Genomic DNA, 18,563 nt, shown 5'->3' with positions numbered 1-18,563 from the left:
TTAATCCCTCCTATTTCACGGTTCGCAAGTCGACAACCTTCCTGTCGTCTGGTCGATCAATAATACTGTATTCTCTGCGGAATACATGTCACGTGGCTTTCAATATGAAATCGCTCACTCTCATTGGCTGATGAAATTGAAACCACTTTGTTAATGAGTTGTTATAACCCCCAGAGGAGGTGCCGTTAGCTGACATTATATTATGCCTTGTCAGTTTTAGTGTTTGCAGCTTCCAATCTGTTTCGACTGACGACTTAGATATTGCGGAGCGACAGATGGACTTTCGTTGCCGTGACAATATCGTCAGTGAAACAGTCCTCTTACCTGGCGAAGGGGCAGACACGGACCCAAGTAAGATTTTTGCACGTACTTGCTTTATTCAAATTTCAAGTAATCTCACACACGTATACTCTATCACCACAATGATAACCTATTGATGAATATTTTCATTTAAATTAATAGGTATTATGAGATCGACGGTTAGAACCGCAGTTGTAACTTATAGAAATTTACAAACCCTTAACCTATTCATAATTTCATTATTGGTGCCGTAGATGTTTACTTTTTAATCACATTCATAACCTATAATTATTATTTTGGTATTAAGATTAATAAATTTAAATTCTGAATGGTTACATATGACACTTAGAATACATCGGTGTGCCAAGATCCACCTTTCTTAACCAAATATACCCTTAAAGTGTGAATATAATTGGTAACAATATCCTCTCTTTAGAATTATCTTTTTTATGCTAATGGTTTCTTATGATGTGTTTTTTTACACAGACTTAGTTTCACAGCTGGGTTCCATATGGTTAATGTCAATATTGGCATTTTAAAGAACTAATATGTTCCTATAAACATATTAGATATCAGTGTGATAGCCGGTTGAAATGTTTAACTGGTATCATTATTATCAAATGACATGCGAAGCTAAGACTACTCCTGTATATTCTAATAATCATTAAGTCAACAAAGAACTTAATCGTTAATATTTCTCGTATGACACGATGACCTTGCTTTTTTTGTTAATATGATACATTATTTTCAAACACGATATAATGTTCAATATCTCGAGAACCCGATACAGTATTGTACTGAACTCATCCACTACATTTGCAAATGCTCATTAAAACTTAAGCACGTCCACTACTTTCATTAAATTTTACTTTTTGTCTGATTGTTTTTTGCGATCATGTTTTCACATTATCTCAATATTTGTTTCACACTTTTTATCATGAAGACAGGACAGTAAGATTTTTGTTAGAGTTTTTGAATATCGAACTCCTGATATGTTGTTTAGTTTGCATCTGAAGTGGGCAATTCTGCCAGTTTACATAATGATTGATCATATTAAGCAATTACTGATCTAACATATTGTTTTCGTGTTTCACAACTAATAAATTATTATATTTAGTGCCTGTATTACATATAGCATGAACACAAATGGAACAGGAAACAATTGGATATGCTTGTCAGGTTATGTATTGATTAAGATAAACTGCAAAAGAAAGTATATACTTGAAAATTGCTAGTGACCCAGAACGTTACAAGGTGCAAATCACAACTATGATACCCCTATCAAATACACTACCATCGAACCATTTTGTATTTGTTTCATTTTTTATTTGTTTCATTTTGTTTCATTGTTTATCAAATAATGGGTGTATATTATATTTGGCTCGGCAGTTTATACTTGTGCGTCAAATTCATTATATTCGTTTGCATTATTTCCATATTTAAGATTTCACTACATTGGGAATCAAGTTTATATCATCTCAATATATAGAGTGGTTTATATTAAACTCATTACACAGAGTGATTAAAAAAACATCTATGAAAAAATTAAACAATACTAGCATTGTCCTCGCTGAGAGATACCTATTGATGTACCTATTTTATTTTACATCTCACACAAAGTGTTGAAGTGTATGTAAACGATGGGGCTATTCTATTCAAATTCAGTTATAGTCACGACAAAAGAACAAGTAGTCTAGATATCTACCCAGATAAAACTAAATACGCTATGATTCGAAGTTAAATGGATTCATTGGTGACGTGCAGTCAACTCTATTGGTTGGGTTATTCATAGGTATTTTACTTCAGCTATTGGCGACTACATACCTCATGTCTTTCTTCCATTACAGCATCAATGTTTCACTGTAATCATTGCAAATTACAATATAATTTAAATATAAGCTACAAAACCCTTTCCATATTCATAAGAATTTTCTGCTAAAAATACCGATAGTACAATTCCGACTATATCATGAGCATGTGTTTACGAATCAATATCATATAGTAATGATACCAGGTGTTCGCGAAAAGGTGAGCGTATCCTGCCCCACTGGTGACACAAACACATGCAAAGGCAAGTCACACATGCCAAGTTAGTCACGGACATATTTCTGATGCAACTGGGAAAAATGTTAAAATTAATTTACCAGAGATTAACTTGTTACTAATTGTCAACAGAAATCATTCATTGTAAATGTTCTTTATCACATCTTCGGTTAGAGACCGAGATAAATGATAAATGATATTTAGTAATTAAGTAATTAGGTTTAGTTTGGAATTCGTTTGACCTTTAATCATTGTGGATTCAAATATGTTATTTTACATGAATAAATAACGAAATAACCAGTCTTCGTTATTTCATAGTTATAATCAATTTGATTTAATTTGGGCAATGTTGCAACTACAATGCCAGTAGGCTGTAAATATGTGACATCCATAAGCCAGATTAACGCTATCCAACCAGGCAACTTATCTTTTGTAAATGTTTAATCAGTTCAATATTTATACAGCAAAGGTTATTTCTTTTGACAACAAATGTCCTTCTCTGAAAGTGTTTCTTGCACCAGTTTCAACTTGAACGAAAGTGTCGTTCTTGTTAAACTGACTCTCACAAACGCTAATCATGTTGATGGAAAACAGTTTGAAAAAATGTCATTCTTCATAGTCTTTCATTAAAAGTCTTCAGTCGACATAACGTTCTTTGAAAAGGAACAATAATTACATACACTGAATACATATGATTATTGATGCTAAATCACAATGCATGTAGTCACCATGACATCTCAATTGTGGTTTTTTTACGCAAACGTTAAATTGGTGAAACGATAAGTGTGTAAATTCCTCTTTTTATTTAAATATGTTGAGGTGGCACGGTAGGATGTTAAAGTGTGTGAGTAAATATTACTTTTAACAATAGTGCGGCTATTCACAGTTCACCGATGGCGTGATGCCCTGACAAACTTTATATTACATTATGCATATATGTAACTAGTTTCTTGAAGCTCGGAATAATGGAAATATACTTTTCAAATATGTAATAGTATACAAATATAAGAAATTTGAAGCTTGATAAAAAAAAACATGTATATAAAAAAGTATCAGTTTAAGAATAGGAGCCTAAAGAGCATAACATAATTACATTAACATTACATTCATGAGAAACCAAATGAAAATTGCCTTTAGTGTTAAAACATATATACATATACAAGCGGAACGATTATGCAGTTTCAAAAGCATAATCACACAAACACGACGTGCACGCAATGGTACGACGATGATAAATGGCACCAAAAAACAAAACATTTCAAGAATTTCACTTTTGGTCACGTCAGTTCCAACATTCACGTAAATTAAATATTATTTCATGTATCAATATACACGTTGCCTGACGAACATGAGACAGATACAACCTTTGGAAAATTCTTAACAATATTAACAAATGTCACTTTTTTTCTTGAGGCAATTGACACGCAGCGTAATGTTTAAAATGAATAAAAGCCGCATGAATGTGCTCTTTGACATCACGTATTTCATAACCTAACAACAGTAGACTATCAAGTGGAACCTATTTTTATCTCCAGTTGGGGGTGCGTAAGAGGGATTGGGGTTAACGAAGGGAGACGTGATATATCACAGAAGAAGGTACATGTCAGCAATTAATTTTCTCTGACATTTTACTGGCCTTCGAGTCTTGCTTCTTCGACGCTGTTTGATTTCCACATTGGTACAATCTGACTCCTGTGAATTGAACATTGAAGAGCCATTTGGCCCCAAGGAGATTAAAACGATTAAAAAACTCCTTGTTCTGTTGTAATGTTGATGAGATGAGACGTGTTTGCAGAGGTTTTAATTTCGCGTCCTTTGTTTGAAAAATCTTCTGACACTCTGATGGTGGACCCAGTGATATATGACCCTGTACAATTAATTATCTCGGCCTGCATTTCGCCAACCCCTCTTGGACTGTTGTGAATCTTTTATACAAGATACATGCTCTACTGACAGTTTATGAAACAAGATATCCACACGTTGAAAAACGACTCTTCTGATGTCAACGCGCGCTGAAAAAGATGGACAATTTGTATTGAGCATGTTAATCGAAATTATACAATGACCTGACGGATGTTGCCATCTTGAATTATGTTACATTTATGGCTATACATGACATTAAAGACTGTCTTTACAAGAGGACAAACAAAACTGCTATGTTGTACAACGAAACATATGGTAGTTATAAATGTTTTGTTGTAAATCTACAATTAATGTTAATGCAATCCCGTGAATCGAAACTTGAGAGGAAGTTTTTAATAAATGCCTGCGAAGACGCTATTACAATAAGTAGTCTTTGGTCAATAGAAATTAGAAGTTATTACCAGTAAGTGTTATTCTGTCGCAAGTCTTCTTGTAAGGTGTACAATTAACATCTTTATCGATTATCTTCATGTACTAATAGTTGTGGTTAAAACAGGACCGTACCTTGACGATTAGGGTATTGTGTACAATCAATTTGATGTTCGCTACTGGTTGTGGTTACATTATTGGAAACGAACTAAGCATACTGTACTCACTCACACATAATTGGTTGAAGCGCATATTATAGTCGCCAGATGGGTTATCATTATAATATACGCGGATCCATTTTGGAAGTATACGTAACATTTATGCATCCTTACGTTTTAGAGGTTGTCAGGTATATATACAGTAAGGATAAGATTTACAGTTAAGAGCTTAAGTTTTAAGTCCGGTTTTGCTCTTAACTGTAATAAAGTTGTTCATCCATAAATCTTATCCTCACTTAATAGTCCAACTTCTAAACGCCTATCAAAGAAGGTATATATAAAATAAATTGATAACAATACCACGAGCGTATGACTCATTTGGTGATATATTTTCAACATGCATGATTACTGAATAGCGAATTGCCGAATCAGAAACCGCAACTCTTCTTTCCGAAATATACTGTATCGTGCATTATTACTTATGCAGGGAAATGAAATAGCTTGAATATAGATGGACGTTACATACTTAGCGACGTCCGTGAATTATAACAGTTTATCACAAATGAGTATTATGTTATGTCACTATTCGGGGGAAGAATACATTTGTCGATTTCACCTAACCTCAGTGTCATATCATTAAACATTTCCTTCGTTAAAGATATATAACGGTATCAGAATAAATTGTCTCTTTTAACGTTAGTTGTGCTACCGGTAGGGCAGGACATGCTTACCCTTTTCACAAATACCTAGTGTCATGACTGGTTGTCAGTGATACTTTCATATAATTGTCATCACTATTTTGCCTTTTACGCCCAATAGAATGTGTTTCGGCGCTTTATATATAAAATACCGGATAGGGTTGTCAGTGCGATAATCCTATGTTTCTATTGTCCTATATTTTTTTACATTTTTATTTCAATATAATGGTTGACGACATAAGATGCTGACAATTACATAATTATGGTGGTTGTAAGAACGGCACACCTCTCCTCAGCTGATTACGGTTGCTTGACAATATAGGTCAGCACAGAAACTATTAAAGATGTGACATCGATCATCATATCATATACCATGCCGTTTCCTACCCACCCTCAAGTCTTTTCTTGGGGTTTCATTTAGTTTTGGAAGTCATCGCTATATTGAATAAATTGTTTGATAGGCATTACCTAGAAGTTGACGGATGACATGGTAGACACAATTGTATGGATAACAACTTCTTTAATACTGTAAAAAGCGACGTTTCGGTATAGATCCTTATACCGTTGTCAAGCAAGACTGAATGAGGGGCATAGTACAGAATATATATAGGTAGGTGTTGGCAACAAAGGGATAATACCGTCACAACACGATGGACAGAGAACACATAGGTGGAAGCCGATGGGACATGAAGCCAATAAACAGGATAAGTGATTATTGCTTGATGAGTTCATAGTAGGCGGATGGGATGAAATAACCTTGATCTCTGTTGATTGATGACTTGTGGCGGCGAATGTGGACTGCTTCTGTTGGTTTTCTTTTAGTGAAATCATGGAGGTTGTTGGAGAGAATTTGGACGTTGTCCCAGATGATGTTGTGATTAGGTTGGAATAAAATTGTGTCTACCTTGCTATATTAAATAACAAAAAAATAATCAGTTTGACATTTCATTCTCTTATATTCTTCTCTTTCGGTTCAGGAGGTTTTCTAACATTCGTTTTCTATTCCCCACATGGGTACAATTTGTGAAGCCCATTTCTGGTGTTCACCGCCGTGATATTTCTGTAATATTGCTAAAAGCGGCGTAAAAGAATACTCACTCACTCTAACATTTGACATTTCTTACAAATGTAGAATTGTGAATATGAGCCGAGAGAATGGTTATTTGTTCAAACTTGATGGCGCATAACAAATATCATGGTCAATTGATATACCGTTAGCATTGTGACTTGAATGTTTTAATGTTAGAACGTTTGTAAGACAAGAGGGGTCTTTTTAGAATGGTTTGCGGGGAAGGAAAACGTGAAATATTGTATTACAATGTAAGAAAAGTAACCCGCCTTTCATGGGTTTTTTATTTTCTTAAATATGTTCCTAACTACGAAATAGTTAGGCATTGATCATGTTTTAAGATAGTGGGTTAGTGACGTTTGAGGTGGAATGAATGAATTTCGTTTAACCAAGACACATAACAGAATCGCTCATTTTTATTAACATTGGACAAAGGTTTACCGATAGTTCATAACGATACACGCAATATATTTGCAATTGGGTGTAGTTAGAAAATAAATAATTTGCGAAATGAGGGAAGGTCACACGAACGGAACACGTTTCAATATCATAAACTTGCTAAAGGTGAAATTGATAATGCGATCTAGACGTAGTACATGGCCAGTATTTATGGTGATATTGGTCAGATCGAGTTATGCAAACAAGTTTAAGACGCAAACACCTTTATCTGTATTTATGTCATTTTTCTAAACGTATGAAATCACACGTACCATCTATACATATTATTATACATGTAACTGGTCAGCGAGTTTTCTTTATACTAAAGTTAAACAGTAAATACCTTTATCCCCAATGCCTCGGTCAAATTAAATTATACAATTCTGCTGAGATAAGTGAAACTAAAGTTCACAATCTTATCTAATTTAATCAGAAAATGAGATTATCAGCAATCGCTGGAATAGATATAAATGCGGACGACAGTCAGTCATATTTAACTCTGTGGCTGAATTATAAAACTGCATCATATACCAGTATTCACCAAGGTAAGAGCATTTACTATATTTATGTAGAAGCTAGCCCTTATGTTAGATTAACATGCAATAGGGGTACACCCAGAAAGGTACTCGGTAGAGTAAGGTATTTTACTGTTAAATCAGTATGTTGTTGCTTTTTGCAAGTCCGTGCGGTTATCTGAACACATATCTTTGTGTTTATTTGTTTTATTTTTGTAAGATTGTTGTGAATAGATTATGTCAGCCCTGTGTCACTTTATTCAGTTGCTTTAATGGAATATTGATATACCTACTCTGGTATATGTATTTAGAGAGAAAGAATAAATATTTTTTTACGTCGCATCAGTGATATTGCAACTATTTGCGGCGAAATAAAGTGTGTCGGATGTTTTGTTGAGAGTACCATTCAATCCAATGTAAATTATTGCTCCCTCTATGTCACCTGTCTCTCCATTTCCACCCTCTATGTCACCTGTCTCTCCATTTCCACCCTCTGTGTTACCTGTCTCTCCATTTCCACCCTCTGTGTTACCTGTCTCTCCATTTCCACCCTCTGTGTTACCTGTCTCTCCATTTCCACCCTCTATGGCACCTGTCTCTCCATTTCCACCCTCTATGTCACCTGTCTCTCCATTTCCACCCTCTATGTCACCTGTCTCTCCATTTCCACCCTCTGTGTTACCTGTCTCTCCATTTCCACCCTCTATGTCACCTGTCTCTCCATTTCCACCCTCTATGTCACCTGTCTCTCCATTTCCATCCTCTATGTTACCTGTCTCTCCATTTCCACCTCTATGTTACCTGTCTCTCCATTTCCACCCTCTATGTCACCTGTTTCTCCATTTCCACCCTATGTGTTACCTGTCTCTCCATTTCCACCCTCTATGTCACCTGTCTCTCCATTTCCACCCTCTATGTCACCTGTCTCTCCATTTCCACCCTATATGTCACCTGTCTCTCCATTTCCACCCTCTATGTCACCTGTCTCTCCATTTCCACCCTCTATGTTACCTGTCTCTCCATTTCCACCCTCTATGTCACCTGTCTCTCCATTTCCACCCTCTATGTCACCTGTCTCTCCATTTCCACCCTCTATGTCACCTGTCTCTCCATTTCCACCCTCTATGTCACCTGTCTCTCCATTTCCACCCTCTATGTCACCTGTCTCTCCATTTCCACCCTCTATGTTACCTGTCTCTCCATTTCCACCCTCTATGTCACCTGTCTCTCCATTTCCACCCTCTATGTCACCTGTCTCTCCATTTCCACCCTCTATGTCACCTGTCTCTCCATTTCCACCCTCTATGTCACCTGTCTCTCCATTTCCACCCTCTATGTCACCTGTCTCTCTATTTCCACCCTCTATGTCACCTGTCTCTCCATTTCCACCCTCTATGTTACCTGTCTCTCCATTTCCACCCTCTATGTCACCTGTCTCTCCATTTCCACCCTCTATGTTACCTGTCTCTCCATTTCCACCCTCTATGTCACCTGTCTCTCCATTTCCACCCTCTGTGTCACCTGTCTCTCCATTTCCACCCTCTCTGTTACCTGTCTCTCCATTTCCACCCTCTATGTCACCTGTCTCTCCATACATGTACCTGTTTCATACTACCTGTGTCTGATATAACTCAACACCAGATGTACATGTTTCTCAGTACCTGCGTCTCTAGGGTACTTTGTGTATTTCTGTCAAGTTTCCAGCCGTCACTTGTATGTCTGATAAACGATCTGTGGTGTTCAACGGACCATTGGTTCGATGACCAGTTCTATGCAAGTCGTAAACACAAATTAACTTCGAATAACCTTTATTTGCCCAACAGTCGTATAACCAGATGACAAGCAGCTTGATTTAGCCTCATTTGTATGCACGAAGGATTTCTATCTGACAATAGTGCAGTACATCAATTATGCATAGCGTTTCCTTATACCTCACTGAAAACAGTACAACGGACCCAAGAAAACACTTTCATTCATAAAAAGGACTATAGAACGCGTTCATCCCTGAAAACAAAGTTAGTTTCATTTCATAAATCACAGAGTATGTTATTACTAGTGTGGATGTTAAGGTTGTCATAGCGACAATTGCAACTATTAACCTGTCGACGTGGGTCAAGTGAGTTCTGTTCTACAGGGATACATGTAGGTGTTGGCTCTAATGTTAACTAACACACCGCATGGAAACGTTTAGCAACGAAGATTACTTTGTTTACTTGGACAAAACTGATAAAGTGATAAAATCTTTAATACGCATAACCACATCATCTGAAGTCGAACTATTGTATTCAAAACGTTATAAAAGGAACTTTTGTGACACGAATAATGTAATATGAACGGACTTGAAATACGACCTTAATGAAACAATGAACATTAATTTTCATTTTCTCTAATTAGTCCTTCCCCGCAGCTATGTTATGATAGCGCGTAAGAATAGAGTGGTCATGAGACAAATATTTTCTTTTATTCTATGGACACAGTACATGTGTGTCAAAATATTTTCTTTATGGAGCCTTAAGGAAATGCCAGAAATAGAAATGACAAAGGCATTTTTCAATTTTTCAGCAAAATCCTGATATTGATAGCTATATTAAAATTGATGTTTCTATGTACTGAAACACCAATGCAGGTTATTGCCACATTTCGTACATGTATGTAGTATTCATTTATGTTTTCTTTTTACCATGAAAAGAAAGGATGAAAATGTTTTTTCAGGATGAAAATGTTCACAATTACTACACGTACTGAAATTAAAGTCGCCAACTCACACTTGGCATTTCTCCCTGTCATCAGCCAGGTCACGATGCAAATGTAACAAAGAAATTCTAAGGAGAGTAAAATAATGACTTTGTTATTTTTTTTGTAAAACGCCATTCCTGATTTTGTGTTTCGGTGAATAACAGTCGTCAGATGACGCACATTCACCTGAGATCAAACCTGGCTAGTGTATACAGGTCCCAGTATTACGATAAAAAAAACACATTTTAACCAACATTCGTGGAGAAGAGTGTACATATATAGTTTGATCATGTTTATCATCAAGGTGAAAACAAACTTTAGAAATATGTATTTTTATGATGAATATAGTTAACTGGAATGTATGTATTGTGATTGTGAACGTGTTAAACGTAGATGCATGAACTGTGATAAGGAAATGGTAAACGCGGCAGCATGCACTGTGATCAGAAAACGGTAAACTTGGCAGCATGCACTGTGATCAGGAAATGGTAAACGCCGTAGCATGTACAGTGATATGAAATGGTAAATGTGGCAGCATGTACAATGATCATGAAAAGGTAAAATGGGCAGCATGTACAATGATCATGAAAAGGTAAAATGGGCAGCATGTACTATGATCATGAAATGGTGAAATGGGCAGCATGTACAATGATCATGAAATGGTGAAATGGGCAGCATGTACTATGATCATGAAATGGTGAAATGGGCAGCATGTACAATGATCATGAAATGGTGAAATGGGCAGCATGTACTATGATCATGAAATGGTGAAATGGGCAGCATGTACTATGATCATGAAATGGTGAAATGGGCAGCATGTACAATGGTCATGAAATGGTGAAATGGGCAGCATGTACTATGATCATGAAATGGTGAAATGGGCAGCATGTACAATGATCATGAAATGGTGAAATGGGCAGCATGTACTATGATCATGAAAAGGTAAAATGGGCAACATGTACAATGATCATGAAAAGGTAAAATGGGCAGCATGTACAATGATCATGAAAAGGTAAAATGGGCAGCATGTACAATGATCATGAAATGGTGAAATGCATGGGCAGCGTGTACTATGATCATGAAATGGTAAAATGGGCAGCGTGTACTATGATCATGAAATGGTAAAATGGGCAGCATGTACAATTAAAATGGGCAGCATGTACTATGATCATGAAATGGTAAAATTGGCAGCATGTACTATGATCATGAAATGGTAAAATGGGCAGCATGTACTATGATCATGAAATGGTAAACGCGATTTCACATCCCTCACATCCCTCTTTAGGAAATAGGATTGTAAGAGAATTAGTGTCACATGATACCTCTCACATCCCTTAAAGGGAACATAGGCGCGTAACAGTACTGGTGTCCCTTTGATACCCCTCACATCCCTTAAAGGGAACATATGCGTGCAACAGTACTAGTGTCATTTGATGCCCCTCACATCCCTTAAAGGGCACGTAGACGTGTAACAGTACTAGTGTCATTTGATACCCCTCACATCCCTTAAAGGGAACATAGGCGCGTAACAGTACTAGTGTTAAATGATACCTCTCACGCCGCTCCTTCGGACATATGTCTGTAACAGTACTGTCATTTTATACCCCTCACACCATTCCTTAGGACACTGGGCTGTGACAGTAGGTGTGCATTTAATACCCCTCACGCCCCACCTCAGGGCATAGGACTGTAACAGAACTAGTGCCATTTGATACCCCTCTTAAAGACATGGGAAATAAGTACATGATTAATATAATTCCTTCTTGGAACTAGATTTACACGTTCAGCTAGTGGATATGTATTGAACCCCTCAACATAGATAACTGATGACGAGCCCTGTCTAAAGAGTGTATGTATATCCCAAACAGGAATAGTTACATACAGTAGTATCTCGATAGTCCGGACTCCCTTATACAGCTTGTGTCCCCTGCCGTGATATTGCTGGGATATTTTTAAAGAGGGCGTAAACCCTCCCTCCCTCCCTCACTCCCCCCTCACCCACTCACTCACTCACTCACTCACTCACTTTAATAGAGAAACTCATCCTTCAGAAGATTTCTGCTAGGAACACTGACAATGATTCGTTTATCCGGACATATTTTTTTTAATCTGGCCGATCTATTATCCGTATTAACGGTTTTCTATTTAGTTAAGTTTAATCCCAGTTAACATCCAGTTTTTAACGAAAATATATACATTTATTTAGCTCTCTGCACAACTAAATGTATGAAGTCTAATTTGTAGCGTTTGTTTCTACTGATATAAACCGCCCTTCATTTTACGAAATGAAGAAAGGAGACAAACACTAGTTACTTTATCTTCCGTGCAATATTTTGTCAGTTTAGTTGCCGCATGATTGTAGTCTAAATCATAACACTTAATCATTCAAATTTTAATATTGCGAGTTAAGAATTTATGTTTGATCTGTAAAACTTTCCCCCGAATTCCTGCAAACCCTGCGAACTGTCGCGGTCGGTTGCCAACCTGTAACACGTTCGTCGTTAATCACGAATACTAAGCGGCACTTACCCATAGGTTTGGATGTCTGCAAGAAGATAATACTTCGGATTCTCTCACGACATCTAAACTTGGGAGCACGTGCAGCTACATTTCATGCGCAGTGACATTCAAATTTTTCTGCAATTTTAATTGATTCAATAAAATATATTCATACCAGGACAAGTCACATGAAAGTATGTGACGTAAAAACATATTATTTGTAAACGTTTTAGGGGTAGACAATGACAATGTATGTGTTTATTCATTCAAAATAGCAAAAATGACAATCCTATCTTGCCAGTTCAGTTGCAATATACTCAAAAACAACATGAACTGTGGCGTTATCATTGTATTGATAATTACAATTATAAGTATACTGTGTTGTTTGAATTAGAATTTTTTAAAAGTGTAAATATTAGGAAAGGCTATGGGTTCTATCTTCGAAAAAAACAATAAACACAATGTCATTTGAGATCTCTAAGTATTTTGAGTTATATGTTTATTATTAATAATCACAGTATGATTATTCACACTAAGAATCACAGATAATAGGTGTTGTTGCAATTGTCTTTGAGTACAGAATCTACATGATTTTGTCAATAGTATTTTTATCCCGTTCTCACAGCAACATGTCTTTACTGTAACATATGTTATTTTGGGGATTACACTTTCTCAGTAAATTACAAATTCTGGTGCTTTTTGGGTGTAAGATGTGTAACATTTGACCACTTTCGAAAAGGCATTGTCTATTTATAGTTTTCGGCCATGGGAGCCGCGCCAATTTTCTCTTTTCAGAGGGGTACACAGCGTTCACCATCTCGCCTACCTGTTGTCGGACTTGCATTTGTGTCGAAGCTTCAGTGGCAGAGCGGGTTGGGTCGCTGAATTTGTGGTTAGGTGCCTCACTCTGAGAGTGTGGGTTTGACGCCCAGATTGGACCACACCCAAAAAAGTACTAGAATTTGTACTTTCTTAAGAAAGTTTGAATCCTACATATAACATACATGTTACATTTGACCATTTTCTAAAAAGCATTGTCCATTCGTGTCCTTCCTTGTTTTAAATGACAATCCGTGTTCTGTTTCGTGTAATATATTTGTATCTTTCCTTTCAAAAGTTAATTAACAAGCTGTTTTCAAAAAGATGATAAAGACACATCGAAGAGACTAATACTTTGACTTAAATAGCTGGTATTTAATAGACAAAGACAAAACAATATTAATACTCTATTGATGATATGGGCGTTATTGGTTTCATTCTGTCAACGTCATAGCTGTGTCAGACAGGCAAGGCTATGAATGAGTTCTGATGTGTTTCGGAGTTTTCAGGGGGCCAGTTGCCTAAGGTGCCGCAATTCTCCGTGCAGAGTTGCGTCCCTTAGGCACGCCAGTATCCTATAATTGTGGCAACCTGATTATACCCGTGCTCATGGGTTTCACCAAAGTGGAAAAACGTCTGAGACGTCAAAGCGGCGTTAAACCCAAATCACTCACTCACTTTCAAACTTCAGTATGTCAGTAAAATAACCAGACATCCACCGTAACATGTGTGCAGAACGCAGAGATTGCAAGTCAGAGTTTGATTTAATTTACAAAAGTTATATATGTCTCAACCCAGTTAAAAACCGGTACACGTTTTCGAAAAGAGGTCAGTATATTGACTTACGTGCTTCTAAAAAATCACATGATAAACTATTTTGATAAATAAGAAGATCAGTTACTTTTCCATGTGAGTGTATTTATAAGTTAATATTTATCAAAATGATGTCTTCACTTTACATGTTGGCAGAAACCATCGCAATCGGAACGAGATCCGTGAAGATCCGGGTTAGAATAGGCCTCCAGCAACCCATTCTTGCCGTAAAAGGCAACTATGTTTGTCGTAACAGGCGACTAACGGGATCGGGCGGTCAGGCTCGCTGAATTGGTTGATGCATATCATCGTGTCCCAATTAAGTGGATCGATGCTCATGATGTCAATCACTGACTCGGGTCCAGACTCGATTATTTACCGACCGCCGGCATATAGCTGGAATATTGTTGAGTACGGCTTTAAACAACAACAACAAACAAAAAAAACAATCGGAACAATGATCTTACTAGTATACATTTGAAACTAACAACTTCGATTGTTGTTCATAAACTGCCGGGCAAACACAGCATACACCCATGTTTCATTGTGGCTAAAATGAAACAAACAAGAAATGGCTTTTCGATGGTGACGTATTTGATACGGGTATCATTGTTATTTGCAGTGTTTCTGTGACTTTTCAGCCTTGGAACGTTTTCATAAAGTTTGCAATTTGGGGGTAAAATCCAATTTTCGAGTGTATACTTTCTTTTGCCCGTCTCTGTTTTCATAAAAGTAGTCTCATATTGTACTTATCAATTACACAGAAACCTGGTATTTAAAATCCATCTGCAAACCTGAAACGAAAGTTTCTCAATCACCATAGGCATAAAGTACATATGGTATCAAACATCAGCATTGACATCTATATCGAAATCTAAGGTTATATCCTTCAAACAAATCGAACAACGAACTTAATTTCAGTGTACAAATACATGATAAACTAAAACATACACCCCTTCTTCCCATCATCGTCTCAATATCATTTTAAAATCAATATACATACAGTAAGATGCAACATCTAGTTAAGAAAGACCAGATATCCAGTACATCAGGTAATATAATGTTTCATATAAAAGTTTAAAACCATTGATATAAGTTATTGCCTGCAAAGGAAACCAGCCTAGATAAAAAGTGAAGATTGTAACTGGTGAAAGTATCTGCCTCCGCCCTCTCGGGGGACTTAACCAACCTGGTTGATGACCAATTCAGTAATGCAATATCAGAGTTAAAAAAGACTATCAAAGATACTATTCTTGCTTGAACGGTGGAGATGGTAATTAGGCCGGGAGATTACAGTATCCCTTTGCTGATAGCAACTCGCTTCAGTAAACCTACTGCGCATGATACACTCGTCCCATGACACTGACACATGGAGCAGAGGGAGCTTAGTAGCCAGTCGATAGTTTTTTGGATTTTTGAGTTCAGGAAAGTAATATGAGCCTGTAATGACTAATTGAATAAAGCTATCACTTTGATATCATTTGTAAAGTAAAATGTCAAACCTATTACTTATATTAAGGTGTGGTATCGATAGTATGATAACTGTATTTTGTTGAAGCCGTTCTGACCTTTTTTTCAGTGATGGGTTAGACAGATAAGTTTAGAGGCATATTACCTTTGATGCTTTTTGAACAGGCGTTTTTTTTATAAAGCACCTTCAATGACTGACCGATAATTGAATACATTTTCCAATATTAAACGCTTTTAGATGGCTAAATGCTATGGCCACAACAGCATTGTTTCTTGAATGTTTCATCAGAATAGGCGTATTTCTTGGCGGTGACATTCTCGTGAGTATATCATTTCATACATGTGGTAGGCTGAGGAACATATTTGTCGAAATTGCACATTTATTGCAGGAAATAAACAATTTATTTTGAACAATCCATTTCTATCTAGAAAGTTGAAACAGCTATTCCGTTTGTAAAATATGTCTTTGGTAACAGAGAACTTTTAATTTTTCTTTCTGAATGGGCTTACTGTTGAGAATTATATCGAGTGATTCCGAAAGAATGACAATTGAGGTCAAGATGTATTAATAAACTACTAAATAACATAGCTATCAAACATATATTTTAAACGCTGAAATCTCACTTGGGTCGTGTAATATCAACGTGTAGACCGCGCGTCCTTCGTCTAAAGGATAGAGTGCGGATCACACACACACACACACACACACACACACACACACACACACACACACACACACACACACACACACACACACAAACACACACGCACGCACGCACGCACGCACGCACGAACGCACGCACACACACACACAAACACACACACACACACACACACACACACACACACACACACACAAACACACACACACACACACACACACACACACACACACACACACACTCACTCATCACCCTGTCACCCTCACCAATAATATTCAGTGTAATTTATTAGTAAGTGTTAACAGGTCTCATCTAGATAACCTGGAGAAGATGAAACACATATAACACAACACAGCAAATCATGCGAGTTGCACTGCAGGCCACCACGCTCCCTCGGCATGACGCCAAACAGCTTCCATACTTTACGTGGCCGCTGCGTAAAGAAGGGCTCCTGGACTTCGTTGTGAAGTTCGAACTGTTTTTTGAAGTATCAACCGACCATGACGCTATGTAGTGATTCGGTTCAGAATAGGCCATGCACTTGAAATAGAGGTGAATACATTCAACGGGGTACGGTAAAGCTGAACATGAATTACGACACTTAGCTATGGCTTCAATGTAGTGCCATCATTATGAAAGGTTGCTGAACGTTGAAAATTTAAAATACCAAAATGTGCCTTTTTACATCCATTTTTGTTAAACGCTCCATTTTGACATATTGAAATTATAAGGTTTTCACAAAGATCCTTTCGTATTCTTTTGGTGTTGTTGATTGGACGAAATGAGAAATTCAGGGTATTGATACCCTTACACGAAGAATCAATAGATCCCACCACCCTCGCTCATCCCTCAATTGCTTATATTTACCAATTGTAATGGGAGGGGTGGTTTGATTAACGTGGAAACTCTTCGTGATAGAATTGTATTGTGTACTTTTGCACACATTTATTTGTCTGATGTTCCTCTTGTGAAGTATGTGAAGACTCATGATGAAAACATCACTTTCAAAGTGGGACATAATCTCTGTGTCAATGTTCATTTTGTTGATACTGCGGGACGGTACAGAAATGAGTGTCAACCAAGCGAGGTGCCAAGGAGAGGCTATCTGAACGACCACTGCATCGAGTTTATGTGCAGTGGGTTGAGAGGATCGGCAACCCCACAGAGTCATTCGCTTGGCCTCAAAATTGAAACAGAAGGCTTTCTGTTTGCTGCTCAGGATCAGTTTCTTCCCACTCGATGCCGTCATTTTGTGATTCGTTGAGAATAGGCACCACAAACAGCCTCAGACGTATCCAGGCCAACAAACATGATCTTGTCCTGTTTTAGAAATCCAATGAAATCATTTATATCATTGAATTTTCTGCCCCTTTTGACACTATTGTGATTGACAAGATTCAGGAAAAACATGGCAAATATGCAGACCTCAATTTCGAAATGTCACGCTTGCACCCCAAGTACCAAGTTGTCCGACTCCCCATTGTTCTTCGTGTCTTAGGTTTGGTACCTACCAATCTGTTGACTGGGTTTGCTGCTAGGAATATAGCCCTCCTGACAGTCTGGGTAATGCAGAAGGCTGCAGTGTTGGAAAGTCTTCACATTCTCCGAAAAGTTCTGGGTGTGTTCGACAAGGCAGCGCTTCCTGAGAGAAGTCCCATTCGCTGTCTGTAGAGGGCGCAATGGCCCTAAGCTGATGATGAGCCTAACCAGCCTGACTGTGCCAGGATCACCCAAACCCTCTTTGCTGCATTTATTTTAATCTGTACATAATAAAGAAATACGCACATCGACTATGTGTTGAGACCGATGTCTGCTCTGTGTGTAGAGGGGGCAAGGGCCCTGAACTGATGATGAGCCTAACCAGCCTGACTGTGCCAGGACTACCCAAACCCTCTTTGCTGCATTTATTTTAATCCGTACCTAATAAAGAAATACGCACATCGACTATGTGTTGAGACCGATGTCTGCTCTGCGTGTAAAGGGGGCAAGGGCCCTGAACTGATGATGAGCCTAACCAAAACCCTCTTTGCTGCATTTTTATTTTAAAATCA

General features: G+C 37.5%; 1 protein-coding gene across 2 annotated transcripts in view; it reads left to right on the top strand.

The window, feature by feature from the left end:
• Positions 1-207: 207 nt before the first annotated feature.
• Positions 208-18,563, top strand: part of LOC124131516 (SKI family transcriptional corepressor 1 homolog-B-like) — a 35,687-nt gene continuing 17,331 nt past the window's right edge. For both annotated transcript variants that reach the window (XM_046494811.2, XM_046494810.2), the window contains exon 1: positions 208-351. In XM_046494811.2, coding sequence (XP_046350767.2) covers positions 276-351 — 76 coding nt within the window. In that variant the 5' untranslated portion in view covers positions 208-275. The remainder of the gene's footprint in view (positions 352-18,563) is intronic.

Source organism: Haliotis rufescens, unplaced genomic scaffold (genome assembly GCF_023055435.1).
Source record: "Haliotis rufescens isolate VD_foot unplaced genomic scaffold, xgHalRufe1.0.p SCAF_1, whole genome shotgun sequence".
Taxonomy (NCBI): Eukaryota; Metazoa; Mollusca; class Gastropoda; order Lepetellida; family Haliotidae; genus Haliotis; species Haliotis rufescens.
The sequence above is the reverse complement of the archived record's forward strand: the minus strand, read 5'-3'. Positions and strand labels throughout refer to the sequence as shown.